The sequence below is a fragment of the Tamandua tetradactyla genome, chromosome 6, assembly GCF_023851605.1.
Source record: "Tamandua tetradactyla isolate mTamTet1 chromosome 6, mTamTet1.pri, whole genome shotgun sequence".
NCBI classification, from domain to species: Eukaryota; Metazoa; Chordata; class Mammalia; order Pilosa; family Myrmecophagidae; genus Tamandua; species Tamandua tetradactyla.
Window position 1 is genome coordinate 157,645,887 of NC_135332.1, and position 19,383 is coordinate 157,665,269.

At 35.4% G+C, this 19,383-nt stretch overlaps 1 protein-coding gene across 1 annotated transcript in view; it reads right to left on the reverse strand.

The window, feature by feature from the left end:
• Positions 1 to 19,383, reverse strand: part of CSMD3 (CUB and Sushi multiple domains 3) — a 1,056,828-nt gene that overhangs the window by 903,455 nt on the left and 133,990 nt on the right. The window contains exon 4 of the mRNA XM_077163312.1: positions 17,967 to 18,161. Within this exon, the coding sequence (XP_077019427.1) occupies positions 17,967 to 18,161 (195 nt within the window). The remainder of the gene's footprint in view (positions 1 to 17,966; positions 18,162 to 19,383) is intronic.

The following is a 19,383-nucleotide window of genomic DNA, read 5'->3' on the forward strand; positions in this document are numbered from 1 at the left end:
TTCCATTCCTGCTTCGGCTGGTGAGCCTCTCCTGTGGAGTTCATCCATACCATCCATCAGAGTCATCGGCTTCACAGCCTGCCTGTGGATTTTGGACTCGGCATTCCCATGGTCACATGGGACACTTTTATAAATTTTATATTTGCAAGTGTTCCCTGTTGATTCTGTTTCTCTAGAAAACCCTAACTAATAGAGTTCTCTATTTCCTTGTTGATTCTGTCTGGTTGTTCTATCTATAGAAGAGCATGGTATATTGAAGTCTCTCACTATTACTGTTGAAACAGCTATTACCTCTTTCAGTTTTTCCAATGTTTGCCTCATATACTTTGGAGCTCCTGGATTGGATGCATAAACATTTATGATTATTGTTTCTTCTTAAACATTTATGATTATTGTTTCTTCTTGGTGAATTGTCCCTTTTATTACTATGTATTCATTGATATTAATATTATTGCTGTTATTAAATTAATGATATTAATATTAATAAGGACAAGTGTCCTTCCTTGTCTCTTATGACATCTTTGCATTTAAAATCTATTTTAACTGATATAGTATATGTCTTCCTGCTTTCTTTTGGTTACAGTTTGCATGGAATATCTTTTTTCAAGCTTTCACTTCGAATCTATGTGTATCCTTGGGTCTAAGATGAGTCTCTTGTAAACAGAGTATAGATGAGTCACATTTTAAAATCCATTCTCCTAATTTGTATCTTTTAATTGGTGAATTTAGTTGGTCAATATACTAAGTTATTACTGTAGAGGCAGTTTTTGAATGTACCATCTTATCTTTTGGGTTTTATTTCTCAAATATATTTTTTTCTTCTCTCTCTCTTTTATCTTTTAAATTTTCTTTACTAATATTCTTCAATTCTGTGTCCTCTTCCAGAAACTTAAATATATCATACCACTGCCTTCTAGCCTCCATAGTGCGTGCTGAGTAGTCCGAACTTAATCTCACATGGCTTCCCTTGCATGTGGTGAATCACTTTCCTCTTGCTGCTTTCAGGACTTCCTGCTTCTCTTCAGCATTTGACAGTCTGATTAGTGTGTGTCTTGAAGTGCGTATATTTTGACTTACTCAATTTAGAGTTCATTAGGCTTCTTTTATCTGCCTATCTATGTCCTTTAAAAGCTTTGGAAGTTTTCCCCATTATCTCCTCAACTAATCTTTTTAGCCCCTTACTTTTCTTCTGGGACACAAATGATTCTTATATTTGTACACTGCATGTTGCCCACAATTCCCTGACATCCAATTCCAATTTTTCCATCTTTTATGCCATTTGTTGTTTTGTGCATTCAAATTCAGTTGCCCTGTCCTCTAGCTTACTTATTGTTTCTTTTCTTTGCTTTTTCTAATTTGCTGTTTTCTGTCTCTAGTATATTTTTATTTTGATCTACAGTGTCTTTCATTTCTGTCAGATCTGCTATTTTTTCTATTTATTCTTTCAAATTATTCTTTATTCTAGTTCTTCTTCTAGTGCCTGCTTGATATCCTTTATGTCTGTAGACAACTTATTAAAGTTACTTAGGATATTTGCATGAACATCCTTGATTAGTTGTTCCAAATTCTGTCTCCTCCAGCATTTTAATTTGGTCATCTGGTTTGGTCATATCTTCTTGTACCTTCATATTCTTAGTGATTTTTTGTAATGTGATTATCTTGATAAAGTTATTTTGAAAGTCAATTTCCCTTGCTCCTCTGAGATTTTGTACCTGCTTGGGTATGTGTTGAAGTTCTCCTTTTGCACTTGGTTTGTCAGTAATTCCCCACCAAACCAGGGCTGGAACCTCACACAAGAGACACAATTCTAATTGAAGTTCTGTTAAAAACTAGGGGAAAAAGGCAGTTTGCCGGAGTGCACTTTTCTTGTCTTCCCAGCAGATGGGCCACCTCTTGCCCTCTGGCCTGCCTCTCTCAGACTTTGTCAGCCTCAGCTGGGCAGTATTGATATCAGATGCAAATCCAGTCAAGGCTGCAGCCAACCCCGTTTCTAGGAGTTATTCACTGTGCCCTTCAGTGGAGGGCTCACTTGTGGGCAAGATGGGTCTGGTGATTCCTAAGATCTCACATGAAATGACCTTAGACTTTGGGACTGAGAGTTTCAACTTCCCTTGCCCACAGCCAACCTGGGAGTACCTGGCAGTTATGGCCTGACTTGCTCCCTCATCTGCACTTCTCCACCATGCAGGCCATGAGTGCTCCAGCCCTCCATGGAGAAAGTATAAAAGGAGCAGGACCCAGAGTGTCTCTTTCACTAGCCAGGTGTCAGAAAGGCTTGGACCTGCATCCATTGCTCCTACCTAGGCAAAACCAGGTACCCACTACAGCCTTTCTCAGGGATAGGGAGTAGGTACTGTTCACCGCAAGGTTTCTGTGCATAGGTAAACCAAGTCTGCTTCTGGATTCTGGGTTCCCACATGGGAGCTCCTGGCTGCGGAGCTGAGAGGGAAGATCTCCCCAGCTGGCAGTGAGGGTGGGAGTGCAGGAGCACACAACTCCTTCAGCATCTGCTCTGGCCTTCACATCGCAGCCTGCCCCATGTGCAGTCAGGACTGAGTAAACTCACCCCATTCTCTCAAGTGGAGTTTCCCTGCTTTTTCATCTAGGTCCTCCATATATAATGTAGAACTCCCACTCTAGTCATTCATACCCTGGAACCAGTGTCCAAGTCATTTTCTGTCCTTTCTCTAGTTGTTCCATGGTATAGGGGAGAACTCAGCCTATCCTATTTCACCATCTTCCTTGAAGTCGATTATGGAAAAATATTCAGCAATATAACAAATAGAGCTGCTGAAGGTATCCAAGTTTCAGGATTTAGATTTTTCCCTCCTTTATTAACTGAATGGCTCAGCCACACACATCATTTATGTAACTACCTAATTTAGTGGGTGAACAATAAATCTGCAGGAAGGAGTAAGAGTCAGGCCCAAAAATGGCCTTCTGTTCAAAATTTCCAGGTAATAAAAGTGACCCTCTAGTTAGACTCCAATAAAAATTCTTATCACTGTGGTCTCTTGGCACAAGAAAAGCAAGGGACTTTTCACATGGAGTTAATTCACTAAAATACGCGTCACATGGCATGACTCAATATCTTTGGTGGACTACCAGTTCCTTTCCTCCATTCATTTATCGTAAATTACTTTGCTTCGTCTTTGGAAGAGTGACTTTATAAAGAGTACAAGAATACCAAATGATCATTGCTGTGGTTCACTGACTTTGTCCCTTAGCAGGAAGTGTGATGATTGCTTTTCAATGTGCCTATTATACATTGAACAGTCTATTTTACCAGAGGGAATTCAGAAGTTGTCAATATATTTTGACTAAGCATGGTCCATCTTTTTTTTAAAATCATTTTTTAAAGTCATTTTTATCTATAGTGCCCTTTTTTTCCACTGCTCTTTTGAGCACTAAAATAATATAATTTTCTAAATTTTGTGGAATATGGTTTTAGAAATAAGTATTGCTTAATATAATTTTCTTTCTAAATTTTATTAAATAAAGTTTTATTAATGAGTATTGCTTAATGTTTAAGAAATTATTTTGGGAGCAACATTACAGAACTTTTATATATATATATATATATATATATATATATATATATATATCTTTTTCAAAAATATAAGCTTTCTATAAAACATCTGGATGTTGAGTTTAGAACAAATGTTTTTAAATTCTTCATCTTGTAAAACAAACAAATGATAAATAAATACATCTCAATTTAATCGTATGGCTCAAAGTTAAATGGAATAGGCATAAATAATCAAGTCTTTGCCTCAAACAGAGAATGATTTTTGTTTTTATCAAAATACACACCATGTATTTTTTTCTAGGAATTGCACAGAAATTCCTAGAAAAGTTCTGTGCAATTTATTTTCCTTAGTTGAATGACTTAATTGAATTCAATTAAGGAAAAAATATCTGTAGAATAAAAATATATTTATCATCATAACATATAATACGAAAATGTACAGATTTAACGCCCTTTTTTGGTTAAAGAAAATGGATTATTAAGAATGGTGGATGAAGGAACAAAAACTTGGAGAAAAAAGTAAGCCAATACAAAAATAAAATAAAATGAAATAAAAAAATAAAGAAACAAATAGAAACAACCACAGCAACAACAAAAAGTAAAATAATAAAAAGTAAATATAAATGTTTGAATTACTATTATTTGATGGAAAAGGATAAAAAAAAAACAGTAAGTAGCTTCCTGAATGGAGGAAAACACAATTCATAAATGCAGAATGGGGAAATATTGTGTGAGTTGAATGTTAAAACTTGGCTGACTATTAGTTGCAACAGCAGAACAAAGACTAATTAAATAGTGAGCATAGGAGGCCTTAATATTCTTTTCTAAACATAAGTTCACACACGGAAAGCCAGTACTTACTGGCTTATACACGAGCACTATTCTGTGTTTTTCATGTAATTAGAGGACAATAATCTGGGTGATAACCCAGGTCACCAATTAGGTCATCTTCCAAATACAAAATTCCCGTATACAATGAACTATGATTTTAACGACATCCAGAGCTCTGATTTTATCCTTCAATATTCTTAGCAGTACGGCATCATGCATAGCGACCTCTCAATAGATATCAGTTTAATTATTTAATATACTTCAAATTTGAGAGCTTCCATAAACGAGTAACTAAAAATGCTCTGTTATCCTTGATAAAAACTTGCTGATCCCAACCTCATTAATTTATTAGTCTAATGTAGGGCTTAAAGCTCTCCTTAACCACAAATCTCAGAACAATGAATTCCATTCCCTGTATGGTTCTAGAACTGAAATATATCCACTCTATGTCTTATCAGTTTTTAAATATTCCATGTCTTAATGCTATTGTCATATTCAAAAGTATATCATTACAGATATATTTTACAGTGTTTCTCCTCTGTTTGATTAATGATGATAGAAATAAGGTAGTCAATGCTACTATTGAATACTATACATTAGCATTTTACATATATTATCTAACATAACCCTCAACATAAAATTATAACGTAGTTGAACTGTTGCCATTATACAGATGAAAAATCAAGGCCAGGGAAGTTAAGTATCCAGACTAGGGTTCTACAAATCAGTAACAGAGCAGAAAAGCAAATTAAGGCTTTCATCAAGAGTCCGCACTTTCCAGAATTCGTCACTCTCTTATTTTTAACATATTCTACATTATTTTGGGGACCCAGGAATATATTTACTGTCAAACATATTTAAAAACTGCTAAATACATATATAGTACAGTAAGTGGTATTATTTCTGCATGATGTTTTAAAACATTAATATAATCTGATTCAATTAGTAAATTCTGTGTATCTTCTATGTTCCAGACACTATGTACATAGATTTGAAAATACCATCTCATTTAATCTAATCTCTAATCATTACAATATTCTAAGATAAGTAAAATTATTTATTACATAAGAAAAAATACACTCAGATAATATGGGCAGAAGGTTCAATCAACCCACAGATCTGCCCTGAAGGACAATCACGTGCCCTTTATTATGCTGGATATACTGACAGAATTTAATCAGGGCATGTTCATCATTTTATCACACAAATGTACTTTTGAAAACAAGATTGGGGTACCTGACAGAGCAATTGAATACTGCCCTGATTGTTTATGAAAAAGCCTGCATTTTCCTGGGAGTGAGGAAGAAGTAGTTAGGGACCCGTCACAGTTGTAAATTCTGCTCTGTGGCCTGACATTACTGGAATTTTGCTGGCAGGCTTTGTGAGGTGACACTATATAACCCTGTTATCAAATGATTCATACTTAACTTGCTTGTTATTAAAAGACACGCACAACTTGTTTGCCTCATTAGGCTCAAATATAGCTGTTCATATAAAGAGAACAGATCCCTTTATGCGAAATGATAGTGTTAAATGAAAACAATATGCTGTGTCCATATACCACTGCTCAGATAATAATGGCAAATGTGGTGGAGACACTCAATGTCTTTGCTAAAAACATTTCCTGAGACAACATTTAAAATAACACCTTTGAAAACAAACCAAATCAAACCATTAAAGCACCAGTCCACAGAAAGAATTAATGAGTGGCTCATGACACTTGGTTTTCAAAGTGAATTTGAGTTCTTTGTTTCTTTGGTATGAAGCAGTTTACCATTAACACTAAACTCTATGATTCAGGGAGTCCAAATAGAGCATTCTACTCTTTAAGAGTTTATTTGAAGAAAAAAGAAAAGACAGTTGAAAAGGCTTTCTTTATCATACTTTAAAATTGAAAAAAGAGCAACAGATTCTAGCTTTAAAAGAACATTAGAAAGTAATGTAATAGGGCATAGAAGTAGCTAGGTGCTGTTTTGATCTAGTACTGAAAACCTCAAGATTGAATTTATTTTATTTTTTCCAATTTGCAGTTCATTATTATGTTTAAATACTATTTTGGAAATGAATAGAAACATGGCGCTATGTTATTTATGTGTATTGGTTTTAAATTTAATAAAAATTTTTTTACCAGGTTTCTTCATTGTTTTAAACTCAGATTTTCTCAATCTTGTCTATTCTTAATTCAATATATTCTGACTATGACATCTCAAGATTTTATGCATCTACAATTAAGTCATGGTATACATATATTAAATGACATTTTTTGTTTTCCTATACTTATTTTCCTTACATTCATTTCCTATACTTATATATTCTGTTTTTTATATGTAACCTAAAAATGCCTTTTTTTAGATGATTTCCAGAACACTGAGCATGTGTCATATAAATACAATAAACATTCTTAAATTATCCTCCTTACACCATTCTCAGCAATGTTTCTTTTACAAGAATTACTTTTTTTATATACCCACTACTAGGTTTTTAACTTCTAACCTCTAATTAGAAATCACTACTGATTTGGAGGCGTTTTGGTATAATTTGCATATAGAAAACATCTGGCTAACGCTTTCTTTTTCTTCCCCTTCTTTAACTGTTTTTAAATTACTCAGCCACATTATTACATATTTTGCTGTTGGGTTTTTATCTAGGAGTCTTGATCAAGGCTGTTAATAAGGGAATACAATTATTGTTCTGATCTAATAAGGTACTGCTCTTTGTTCATCAGCCATTTTATCCACAGTGTTGCAGTGGAAGGCAGTCTTATTTGCAAGAATAAACTTTGGAAGACCAGTTTCACTCCTTATTGCTAATTTGACTAATTGTCATTTGTTTCATTTTGTCAGAGGAAACAGTTCCCTCATTAGGCTTTTTTCTTATCTGTGCTGTCAGAATCTGGCTTAGGTCACATAGCATAGCACAGATTGACTATATGCTATTGATATCTCTGACACTTCAGTCTTCACCAGGATCTCACCTGTCAGATCAAAATAAACTCCATCAACATTTTGCAGAATCACATCCTTTGTGATTAGTGCTTTCCCTAAACCCTCAGATTACTTTTGGCTGTAATACAATCAAATCATCCAGTCAACACAACACCCTTTAAAAATTTTCCCTAGTTAACACAAACTCTGTACACTCCTAATGCAGTCTTAAATTTTACATGATTAGCCTCTTAAATCTTAAGATGTAAATTCTTGCATCAAATTGAGTTTTACAAAAAAAAAAAGATGTAGCTCTAGGTCAGGTGTATTTACAGAACTCTAATTTATGTGTCACTTTTACATACACTTGTAGAAGTTTGTCCTACGATGTGCATATATCAAAATGCCATTCTGAATATGAAATACCGTTATAAATTCTAGAATATTTAATCACGGTATGACATATCCATTTCACCATGTGTGTCAACTGCTCTTAATTAGCAAGGAGTGTTGGGAACACTGGATTGAGGCTACATCAAGGCTCAGTGGGAATGAATGCTATGGTAATGTCTGTCATAGGAGGGGTATGCAGAAAAGGCAGGTGTGCCAGGTATTTTCATTCCAGCATTAGAGCAGAAGAATTACTTTCAGTTTGTATAGGGTATCGCTTACCCCAGCACCAGGCAGTAAGTTGCCTTCTTCTAGCAGATGGTGTTGATAAAGTTCATCCTGCCTGTGAACAAACTCAAAAACCCATGCAACGTGCCCTCTAGGTGAACATGGCATTCATTTTTCTTAATTAAACTATCATTGTTAGGCAGCATCAAAAGAACTCTCTGAAAGCAAGGGTTTCATCAAAGAGAGATTCTCTATGAACTCCAGGGAATGCAATAAGCAGATCATTACAGAGTTATCAGCCCCCTGCAAAGTTATAAATTAAAGAATCAGTATGCTATCAAGTGACAAAGAGCGGAGGGGGGAAAGCATGGATTGAATAGTCTCCTGTCTCTTTTTTTTCAAACAGAATATAATCACAAAAATTTCAACTACCTTCTTCCTTTATTCTTTAAGTTTTTATAGAAATTTGGCTGGTGGGAGATAAATTCTCCTTAGAAAAGTAGATCATGTGCTCTGTGAAGCATAACTTCATGGACCTTTAAGTCAGTGAATATTAGTAATATATGAGAACCACTTTTGAGGCTGGAAAGTAAAATATGCACTTTCTATATGAATTATAGACTCATTCAAATTGTTCTTGTTCCCTATGTCTTCTATTTTTAGCAAGTGCTCTTTGAAATGTTCTCTTAAAGCAGCGTCCCTCCCTGAGCTTTCTTCACTCAAATGGAACAGATGCATACTTTCCTTATCAACGTGCCCAGCACACTCTACAGACATTTCTATTAAAGCAAGCAACACATTATTTTAATTGCTTGATTACATTGCAATCTGCTCTACTAGACCGGCAGGAATGGTTTCTTAGTCATCTTTTGATCCTCAGAAGATGACATAATGCTTTGCAGAAGATAGGCTCTTAATCATCACTCTTAAATGAAAAAAAAATTATCCATTAGTTGTATGGATAAGGAGAAGAGAAGAGAAAGTGGGTTTTGTAGACAGAAGTTGAGGAAGCAGTATTTTTAAAAATAGTGGATACCGCTTTTTGGTAGGTGAAAATCTGTAAGAGGTTAGAGTGGAAGTCAAAGGAAATAACTTGAAGGGACTTTGGAACAGGGAGTAGGGAAGTAGTATATATTCTGTGGAAAACAACAACATCAAAAGCAGCAGCAAACGGAAATGTTGGTTTTAAGGTTAGACTTTGGATATAAGAGTACTGTGTATCATTTATTTCAAATTGGTCCCTTTTGACTAAATGTCTTTTATTTAGGGAGAAGATGGTAATAAGTGCTAAGAAAAACTGGGAAGATGGAGCTAACATTAATAACTTAGCAAGGACCTGGCATTTTATATATATTGTCACATTAACTCAAACAGTACTGTGATTTTGGTATTTCTTAATAGTTTTATAGCTAAAAAGATAGTTTCCAAAACAATACAATGTTTGTTCAAAGGCCCCAGTGAGTAACAGGGACAGAGAATAAGAAGCCCCATGATGGAGATTAATTTCCAGATAGTGTTTGGAATGCTCCATTGAAACCCTCTCAAAAATGCACCTTAATTACTTGGTCTTAAATATATTAACAAGTTCTTTTAATCTTTAGGAAGGGTTGTGCCTTAAAAAAATGACTGCATGTCTTTTGGCACATTCATGTATATAACTCCATTCCCTCTCACTATACTAAATCTTTCTGAAGAGAGATGCCAATCAATGAAATGTCAAGGTGTTTAGACCCTCAGGCTCTGGAATCAGATAGAACTAGGTTGAACCTGGTGTTCCTCCCCAACCACCCACCCCCGCCCCAGCCCCTCTCCAACCCTCATTTACCATTAAGAGACAATCCCTAGGGAACACTCATGTTTCTGCACACATTGTGAACAGAGGTGCTGATCGCCCTTCATTCCAGATTATTTTAGCCTTGGAGAATAGAAATAGTGTCTTTTAACAGAGCAATGGGCAAGTGTGCTTACAGCTTGGTGTGATATGTCGTTTCCCTCCAGAGCAAGGGTCAGGCATGCTTGTTAACTGCATATTAGAAAAGATTCAGATCAGTTATTGGGAAGATGGCGGCTTAGTAAGACGCGTGGATCTTAGTTTCTTCTCCAGGACACCTACTAGGGGAGTAGAAACGATACAGAAAGCGCCCAAAGCCACAACAGAGATAAAAAAGACAGCGTACCCCATCCTGGAACAGCTGGCTGGCTGAGAGAAGCAGCTCGGGTGAGATCGCCGAGGCGCGCGGGCCTTACCGGGCGGGGTGGCAAGCGGCCGGAGTTACTCCCTTCCCCCTTCCCGGGCCGGCTGGGAGAATTGGAGAGGTGGTCCCCTGAAACCAAGGCGACTGGCGCCCACACCACGCGCAGCCCCCGGACCAACTGAGAGAATTGGATCGGAAACTCCCAGGCCGCGGAGAACGGTGACCCCGTGACTCCCGGGGAACGTGCACTCTCTCGGGCGGGCCGCTGCCGCTGGCGCCCTCCCGCCATGCTTGTTGCCCAGGGCCGACTAGGAAATTCGGACGGGCTCTTTCCCTGGCTGCGGCGACCAGCAACCCTCCCTGAGTTCGGACACCCTCCCTGCGTTTGGACCCCGGGCCGGCTCAAGCCGCTTCGGCTAGTGAACCCCCAGGACTGCGAGAGTTTTCCAAAGTTAAAGGTCCCACAGCACCTTTTACTGGTGGGACCCGCAGACAAACGTGTGCCACGAGCGCCACCTACTGGGCAGAATAAGAAAAACAGAACCCAGAGATTTCACAGAAAAATATTACAACCTTGCTGGGTCCAACACCAAGAGAAATCTGAATAAATGCCCAGACGCCAGCAGCAGAAGATAACTGTCCACGCTCAAAAGATTGAGAATATGGCTCAGTCAAAGGAACAAACCAATAGCTCAAATGAGACACAAGAGCTGAGACAACTAAGGCTGAATATACGAACAGAAATGGAAAACCTCTTCAAAAATGAAATCGATAAATTGAGGGAGGACATGAAGAGGACATGGGCTGAACATAAAGAAGAAATAGAAAAACTGAAAAAACAAATCGCAGAACTTATGGAAGTGAAGGATAAAGTAGCAAACATAGAAAAAATAATGGATAGCTACAATGATAGATTTAAAGAGACAGAAGATAGAATTAGTGATTTGGAGGATGGAACATCTGAATTCCAAAAAGAAACAGAAACTATAGGGAAAAGAATGGAAAAATTTGAACAGGGTATCAGGGAACTCAAGGACAATATGAACCGCACAAATATACGTGTTGTGGGTGTCCCAGAAGGAGAAGAGAAGGGAAAAGGAGGAGAAAAACTAATGGAAGAAATTATCACTGAAAATTTCCCAACTCTTATGAAAGACCTGAAATTACAGATCCAAGAAGTGCAGCGCACCCCAAAGAGATTAGACCCAAATAGGCGTTCTCCAAGACACTTACTAGTTAGAATGTCAGAGGTCAAAGAGAAAGAGAAGATCTTGAAAGCAGCAAGAGAAAAACAATCCATTACATACAAGGGAAACCCAATAAGACTTTGTGTAGATTACTCAGCAGAAACCATGGAAGCTAGAAGACAGTGGGATGATATATTTAAAATACTAAAAGAGAAAAACTGGCAACCAAGACTCCTATATCCAGCAAAATTATCCTTCAAAAATGAGGGAGAAATTAAAACATTCTCAGACAAAAAGTCACTGAAAGAATTTGTGACCAAGAGACCAGCTCTGCAAGAAATACTAAAGGGAGCACTAGAGTCAGATACAAAAAGACAGAAGAGAGAGATATGGAAAAGAGTGTAGAAAGAAGGAAAATCAGATATGATATATATAATACAAAAGGCAAAATGTTGGAGGAAAATATTATCCAAACAGTAATAACACTAAATGTCAATGGACTGAATTCCCCAATCAAAAGACATAGATTGGCAGAATGGATTAAAAAACAGGATCCTTCTATATGCTGTCTACAGGAAACACATCTTAGACCCAAAGATAAACATAGGTTGAAAGTGAAAGGTTGGGAAAAGATATTTCATGCAAATAACAACCAGAAAAGAGCAGGAGTGGCTATACTAATATCCAACAAATTAGACTTCAAATGTAAAACAGTTAAAAGAGACAAAGAAGGACACTATATACTAATCAAAGGAACAATTAAACAAGAAGACATAACAATCATAAATATTTACGCACCGAATCAGAATGCCCCAAAATACGTGAGGAATATACTGCAAACACTGAAAAGGGGAATAGACTCATATACCATAATAGTTGGAGACTTCAACTCACCACTCTCATCAAGGGACAGAACATCTAGACAGAGGATCAACAAAGAAATAGAGAATCTGAATATTACTATAAATGAACTAGACTTAATAGACATTTATAGGACATTACATCCCACAACAGCAGGATACACCTTTTTCTTAAGTGCTCATGGATCATTCTCAAAGATAGACCATATGCTGGGTCACAAAGCAAGTCTTAACAAATTTAAAAAGATTGAAATCTTACACAACACTTTCTCGGACCATAAAGGAATGATGTTGGAAATCAATAATAGGCAGAGTGCCAGAAAATTCACAAATACGTGGAGGCTCAACAACACACTCCTAAACAACGACTGGGTCAAAGAAGAAATTGCAAGAGAAATTAGCAAATACCTCGAGGCGAATGAAAATGAAAACACAACATATCAAAACTTATGGGACGCAGCAAAGGCAGTGCTAAGAGGGAAATTTATTGCTCTAAATGCCTATATCAGAAAAGAAGAAAAGGCAAAAATTCAGGAATTAACTATCCATTTGGAAGAACTGGAGAAAGAACAGCAAGCTAACCCCAAAGCAAGCAAAAGGAAAGAAATAACAAAGATTAGAGCACAAATAAATGAAATTGAAAACATGAAAACAATAGAGAAAATCAATAAGGCCAGAAGTTGGTTCTATGAGAAAATCAATAAGATTGATGGGCCCTTAGCAAGATTGACAAAAAGAAGAAGAGAGAGGATGCAAATAAATAAGATCAGAAATGGAAGAGGAGACATAACTACTGACCTCACAGAAATAAAGGAGGTAATAACAGGATACTATGAACAACTTTACGCTAATAAATACAACAATTTAGAGGAAATGGACGGGTTCCTGGAAAGACATGAACAACCAACTTTGACTCAAGAAGACATAGATGACCTCAACAAACCAATCACAAGTAAAGAAATTGAATTAGTCATTCAAAAGCTTCCTAAAAAGAAAAGTCCAGGACCAGATGGCTTCACATGTGAATTCTACCAAATGTTCCAGAAAGAATTAGTACCAATTCTCTTCAAACTCTTCAAAAAAATCGAAGTGGAGGGAAAACTACCTAATTCATTCTATGAAGCCAACATCACCCTCATACCAAAACCAGGCAAAGATATTACAAAAAAAGAAAACTACAGACCAATCTCTCTAATGAATACAGATGCAAAAATCCTCAATAAAATTCTAGCAAATCGTATCCAACAACACATTAAAAGAATTATACATCATGACCAAGTAGGATTCATCCCAGGTATGCAAGGATGGTTCAACATAAGAAAATCAATTAATGTAATACACCATATCAACAAATCAAAGCAGAAAAATCACATGATCATCTCAATTGAGGCAGAGAAGGCATTCGACAAGATTCAACATCCTTTCCTGTTGAAAACACTTCAAAAGATAGGAATACAAGGGAACTTCCTTAAAATGATAGAGGGAATATATGAAAAACCCACAGCTAATATCATCCTCAATGGGGAAAAATTGAAAACTTTCCCCCTAAGATCAGGAACAAGACAAGGATGTCCACTATCACCACTATTATTCAACATTGTGTTGGAGGTTCTAGCCAGAGCAATTAGACAAGAAAAAGAAATACAAGGCATCAAAATTGGAAAGGAAGAAGTAAAACTATCACTGTTTGCAGACGATATGATACTATACGTCGAAAACCCAGAAAAATCCACAACAAAACTACTAGAGCTAATAAATGAGTACAGCAAAGTAGCAGGTTACAAGATCAACATTCAAAAATCTGTAGCGTTTCTATACACTAGTAATGAACAAGCTGAGGGGGAAATCAAGAAACGAATCCCATTTACAATTGCAACTAAAAGAATAAAATACCTAGGAATAAATTTAACTAAAGAGACAAAAAACCTATATAAAGAAAACTACAAAAAACTGCTAAAAGAAATCACAGAAGACCTAAATAGATGGAAGGGCATACCGTGTTCATGGATTGGAAGACTAAATATAGTTAAGATGTCAATCCTACCTAAATTGATTTACAGATTCAATGCAATACCAATCAAAATCCCAACAACTTATTTTTCAGAAATAGAAAAACCAATAAGCAAATTTATCTGGAAGGGCAGGGTGCCCCGAATTGCTAAAAACATCTTGAGGAAAAAAAACGAAGCTGGAGGTCTCGCGCTGCCTGACTTTAAGGCATATTATGAAGCCACAGTGGTCAAAACAGCATGGTATTGGCATAAAGATAGATATATCGACCAATGGAATCGAATAGAGTGCTCAGATATAGACCCTCTCATCTATGGACATTTGATCTTTGATAAGGCAGTCAAGCCAACTCACCTGGGACAGAGCAGTCTCTTCAATAAATGGTGCCTAGAGAACTGGATATCCATATGCAAAAGAATGAAAGAAGACCCATCTCTCACACCCTATACAAAAGTTAACTCAAAATGGATCAAAGATCTAAACATTAGGTCTAAGACCATAAAACAGTTAGAGGAAAATGTTGGGAGATATCTTATGGATCTTACAATTGGAGGCGGTTTTATGGACCTTAAACCTAAAGCAAGAGCACTGAAGAAGGAAATAAATAAATGGGAACTCCTCAAAATTAAACACTTTTGTGCATCAAAGAACTTCATCAAGAAAGTAGAAAGACAGCCTTCACAATGGGAGACAATATTTGGAAATGATATATCAGATAAAGGTCTAGTATCCAGAATTTATAAAGAGATTGTTCATCTCAACAACAAAAAGACAGCCAACCCAATTACAAAATGGGAAAAAGACTTGAACAGACACCTCTCAGAAGAGGAAATACGGATGGCCAAGAGGCACATGAAGAGATGCTCAATGTCCCTGGCCATTAGAGAAATGCAAATCAAAACCACAATGAGATATCATCTCACACCCACCAGAATGGCCATTATCAACAAAACAGAAAATGACAAGTGCTGGAGAGGATGCGGAGAAAGAGGCACACTTATCCACTGTTGGTGGGAATGTCAAAGGGTGCAACCACTGTGGAAGGCAGTTTGGCGGTTCCTCAAAAAGCTGAATATAGAATTGCCATACGACCCAGCAATACCATTGCTAGGTATCTACTCAAAGGACTTAAGGGCAAAGACACAAACGGACATTTGCACACCAATGTTTATAGCAGCATTATTTACAATTGCAAAGAGATGGAAACAGCCAAAATCTCCATCAACAGAAGAGTGGCTAAACAAACTGTGGTATATACATACGATGGAATATTATGCAGCTTTAAGACAAGATAAACTTATGAACCATGTAATAACATGGATGGACCTAGAGAATATTATGCTGAGTGAATCCAGCCAAAAACTAAAGGACAAATGCTGTATGGTCCCACTGATGTGAACGGACATTCGAGAATAAACTTGAAATATGTCATTGGTAACAGATTTCAGCAGGAGTTAGAAACAGGGTAAGACAATGGGTAATTGAAGCTGAAGGGATACAGACTGTGCTACAGGACTAAATACAAAAACTCAAAAATGGACAGCACAATAATACCTAATTGTAAAGTAATCATGTTAAAACACTGAATGAAGCTGCATCTGAGCTATAGGTTTTTGTTTTGTTTTGTTTTGTTTTGTTTTGATTTTACTATTATTACTTTTATTTTTTTCTCTATATTAACATTCTATATCTTTTTCGGTTATGTTGCTAGTTCTTCTAAACCAATGCAAATGTACTAAGAAATGATGATCATGCATCTATGTGATGATGTTAAGAATTAATGATTGCATGTGTAGAATGGTATGATCTCTAAATGTTGGGTTAATTTCTTTTTTTCCGTTAATTAAAAAAAAAAAAAAAAAGAGAAGGGATAATTGGAGATGAAGGGATACAGACTGTACAACGGGACTGGATATAAAAACTCAGAAATGGACAGCACAATACTACCCAATTGTAATGCAATTATGTTAAAACACTGAATGAAGCTGCATGTGAGGTATAGGTTTTTTGTTTTTGTTTTTTTTGTTTTTTTTTCTTTCTATTATTGTTTTAATTCTTATTCTGTTGTCTTTTTATTTCTTTTTCTAAATCGATGCAAATGTACTAAGAAATGATGAATATGCAACTATGTGATGTTATTAAGAATTACTGATTGTACATGTAGATTGGAATGATTTCTAATTGTTTTGTTAATTCTTTTTTTAATTAATAAAAAAAAAAGAAATATGAAAAAAAAAAAGATATCAGTTATTTGTAAAAAAAAAAAAAAAAAAAAAAAAAAGAAAAGATTCAGGTTCCCTAAGCTCACGATTCCTGTCCTATAATACAAAACTCACTATGTATGCAGGTATCATCTCACACTGAGAATTATGGTTTGGGGAGCAAGAACAAATGTTGATACTCTGGCTCCTGAAATTGCTTTGAGTACTACACTGTCCTTCATTTCTGACACAGGAGTTTTGTTTAATACACTATCTTCCAAGAAATGGGCAGAAAAACTTGCAAAGCTGCAAGTAGAGTAAAACTTAGACTCTTCATAGTTCTTGATGTCTACTAGCTGAATAACTTGCACAATTATTTTGAAACCTCCAAACATCTGTTTCAATATTGTGACATTGAAATACGACAATGCTTATAAAGTGCAGATTGCATTGTAAGTGCTCAAATTAATAAATAATAACAGTAGTCATAGCAGGAGCATCAGCATCAGCAGTAGTAATAAAAGCAAAAGTAGTGGTAGCTTCAATACTAGAAAGAGTAGCAGCAAAAGGAACTAATATTGAAATAATGTCAATTATGGTAGATAGTTTACTAAGTGTTAGGTAAGGGCTATCTTATCTCACAACAAATGGAACAGATAATCTTTATTGTTTCCATAGATTTAAAGAAATAAATGAGTCTAAGATTGTTGATGTGATTTGTCCAAGGTAGCTGAAAGAGCCTGTATTAACATTGGGATAAGAAGTTAGCAATGTCTGACATCCACGTGTTCCTATTGCATGAATTTACAGCCACATGTTTGGGACGAAGCTATTAAGTCATTTATTTAGATCGGCAATTGGACATTTCTACCTCCTATCCATAGAAGAATTACAAAAACACATGTCAAATATGGTACAATTCATTTATCTTTTGATTTTTTAGGAAAGAAAGCCTAGAGAGAAAACGACAATCTCCAGATATTTTTTTTGTAGAAGCATTCATCTATGCACTTACCCTTTTAACCTCCACGTGTCTGTCAGTTTTTATTACATTAACCTTTATCCACATTAGTATATTATTGCATTTACCCATAAAACAAATAATCTTTATCTGTAGAAAACTGTATTTTCTTTACTTTTTAATTTCACAAAATCCCATGCTAATTTCTCTGTCCCAAATCTTTAAAATTTCATTGAGCCAATCAATCATTCTCAGTGAAAATTACTTCAACAGCCTAATTAAATTTCTAAACAACAGCTTCATATGGTTTCCCAATATAAATACAAAGGTGTAGAAACACATACAATATATGCGTTAATATACACACACACACACACATACACATAATGATAGAGATGCATTTTACTATTTAATTTCACAGGTAACGTCATATGTTAGAAAGTATTTCTGATATTTGTCATGTAGTATATGTTATATATATATATATATATATAGATAGATAGATATATTTTTTAAAGCTTCAGATTCTATAGAAGAAGCAAACAACAAAAATGGTTCATAAATGTAATGGTTGTATATAATGTTTACATTTAAAATGTTATGATTGTATCAAGCAAATATTCAATCAGCATAAAATCAGTATCTTTTACCTCTACAGATGGGAACAGGAAAATCCCATGAGGCTGTGTTCACTGAGTTGGCTATGCAGGTGAGTTGAGGATGGCCATCAAGGATATAACCAGTCACACAACTGTAGCGTATCTTGTCCCCAACATCAAACCTTGTACCATATAATACACCTTTGGGCGGAACTCCTGGGTTTCCACAAGAGCTACTCTGCAATTCTATAGAAGAAAGGGGAAGAGAGAATTTACAGTTATTTTAGTATACACTTTAATGTTTTAGATTTATAAAATTATATAGAGATATAAATATCCCTTTTCCTTTGAGGAGTCACAAAAAGGAACAGTCTTTTGTTTCAATAAATATTAACAGAAGTATGGGAAGGAAACTAAATTTTACTGGATAGGTACTATGTGTCATTCTTTGTGCTAAATTTTTTTAGATATTCTATATTATTTAATCTTCATTGTAAACTTTGAAATTGGTATTACTTATATTTTATAGTTAAGTAAACCTGAGGTTCAAAGCATTTAAGCGACTTCTTCAAAGTTATTCTAAAAGCATAGTAAGAACCAAATCTGGTTTCATCAGTATCATCCCCACTATTTTGCTGCTTCTACCTAACCCTAAACCAAGAGCACTTATCTAGAAACTTCTTGAGTGGAAACTATTTTTTTTATCACTTAAGTGAGAAAAAGTTTAGTGTAATGGGAAATGGCCACATTTTTGAAGTTAGAGAGACTTGGGCTACAGTCCCACCTCTATTATTTGTTTAACATTGGATGTATAATAAGAATTATAATAATATATGCATACAGTTGCTGTATAGTTTTCATTAGAGCAATATACAGAACTTCTGGAAATGCCTGATAAATCAGTGTAATTTATCTATTACCCTGTTATTTTATTGCCTGTTGCTTTAAAGTAAACAAATATACCAATATAAGAGACTTTAAAAATAATATTCATTTCAGAGAAAAATCTATTTTACTTTAAATGAACTAATGGTAAGAAGATAACTGAAAAAAAATAGGTCAAAAGATCAGAACTTACAGACTTTAGTGAGTGGATTATTTTCTCTTATATTGCTTTCTAAAATTTCTATTATACTCTAAACAATAAATATACAAAAAATTAAAAAAATAAGTTAAAAGGTATTCTGATTTGACTAAAGCCTACTGTTAATAATATTATACAATCTTAATTTCCTAGTTCTGGCATTGTACTCTAGTTACAAAAGTAGGAAACATTAAGGGAGGCTGAGTAAGAGTACATGGGAGGTGTGTACTATTTTGCAACTTATGATAAGGTTAGAATTATTGAAAAATAAAAGTGAAAAAAGGCATTGCAATGCAAAAATGAAATATATTTCTATTTGCCTTGATAATCTTTCTATTTGTTTAGTTAGTAAGTTCCATATGCTATCATTTTATATTAAAACAA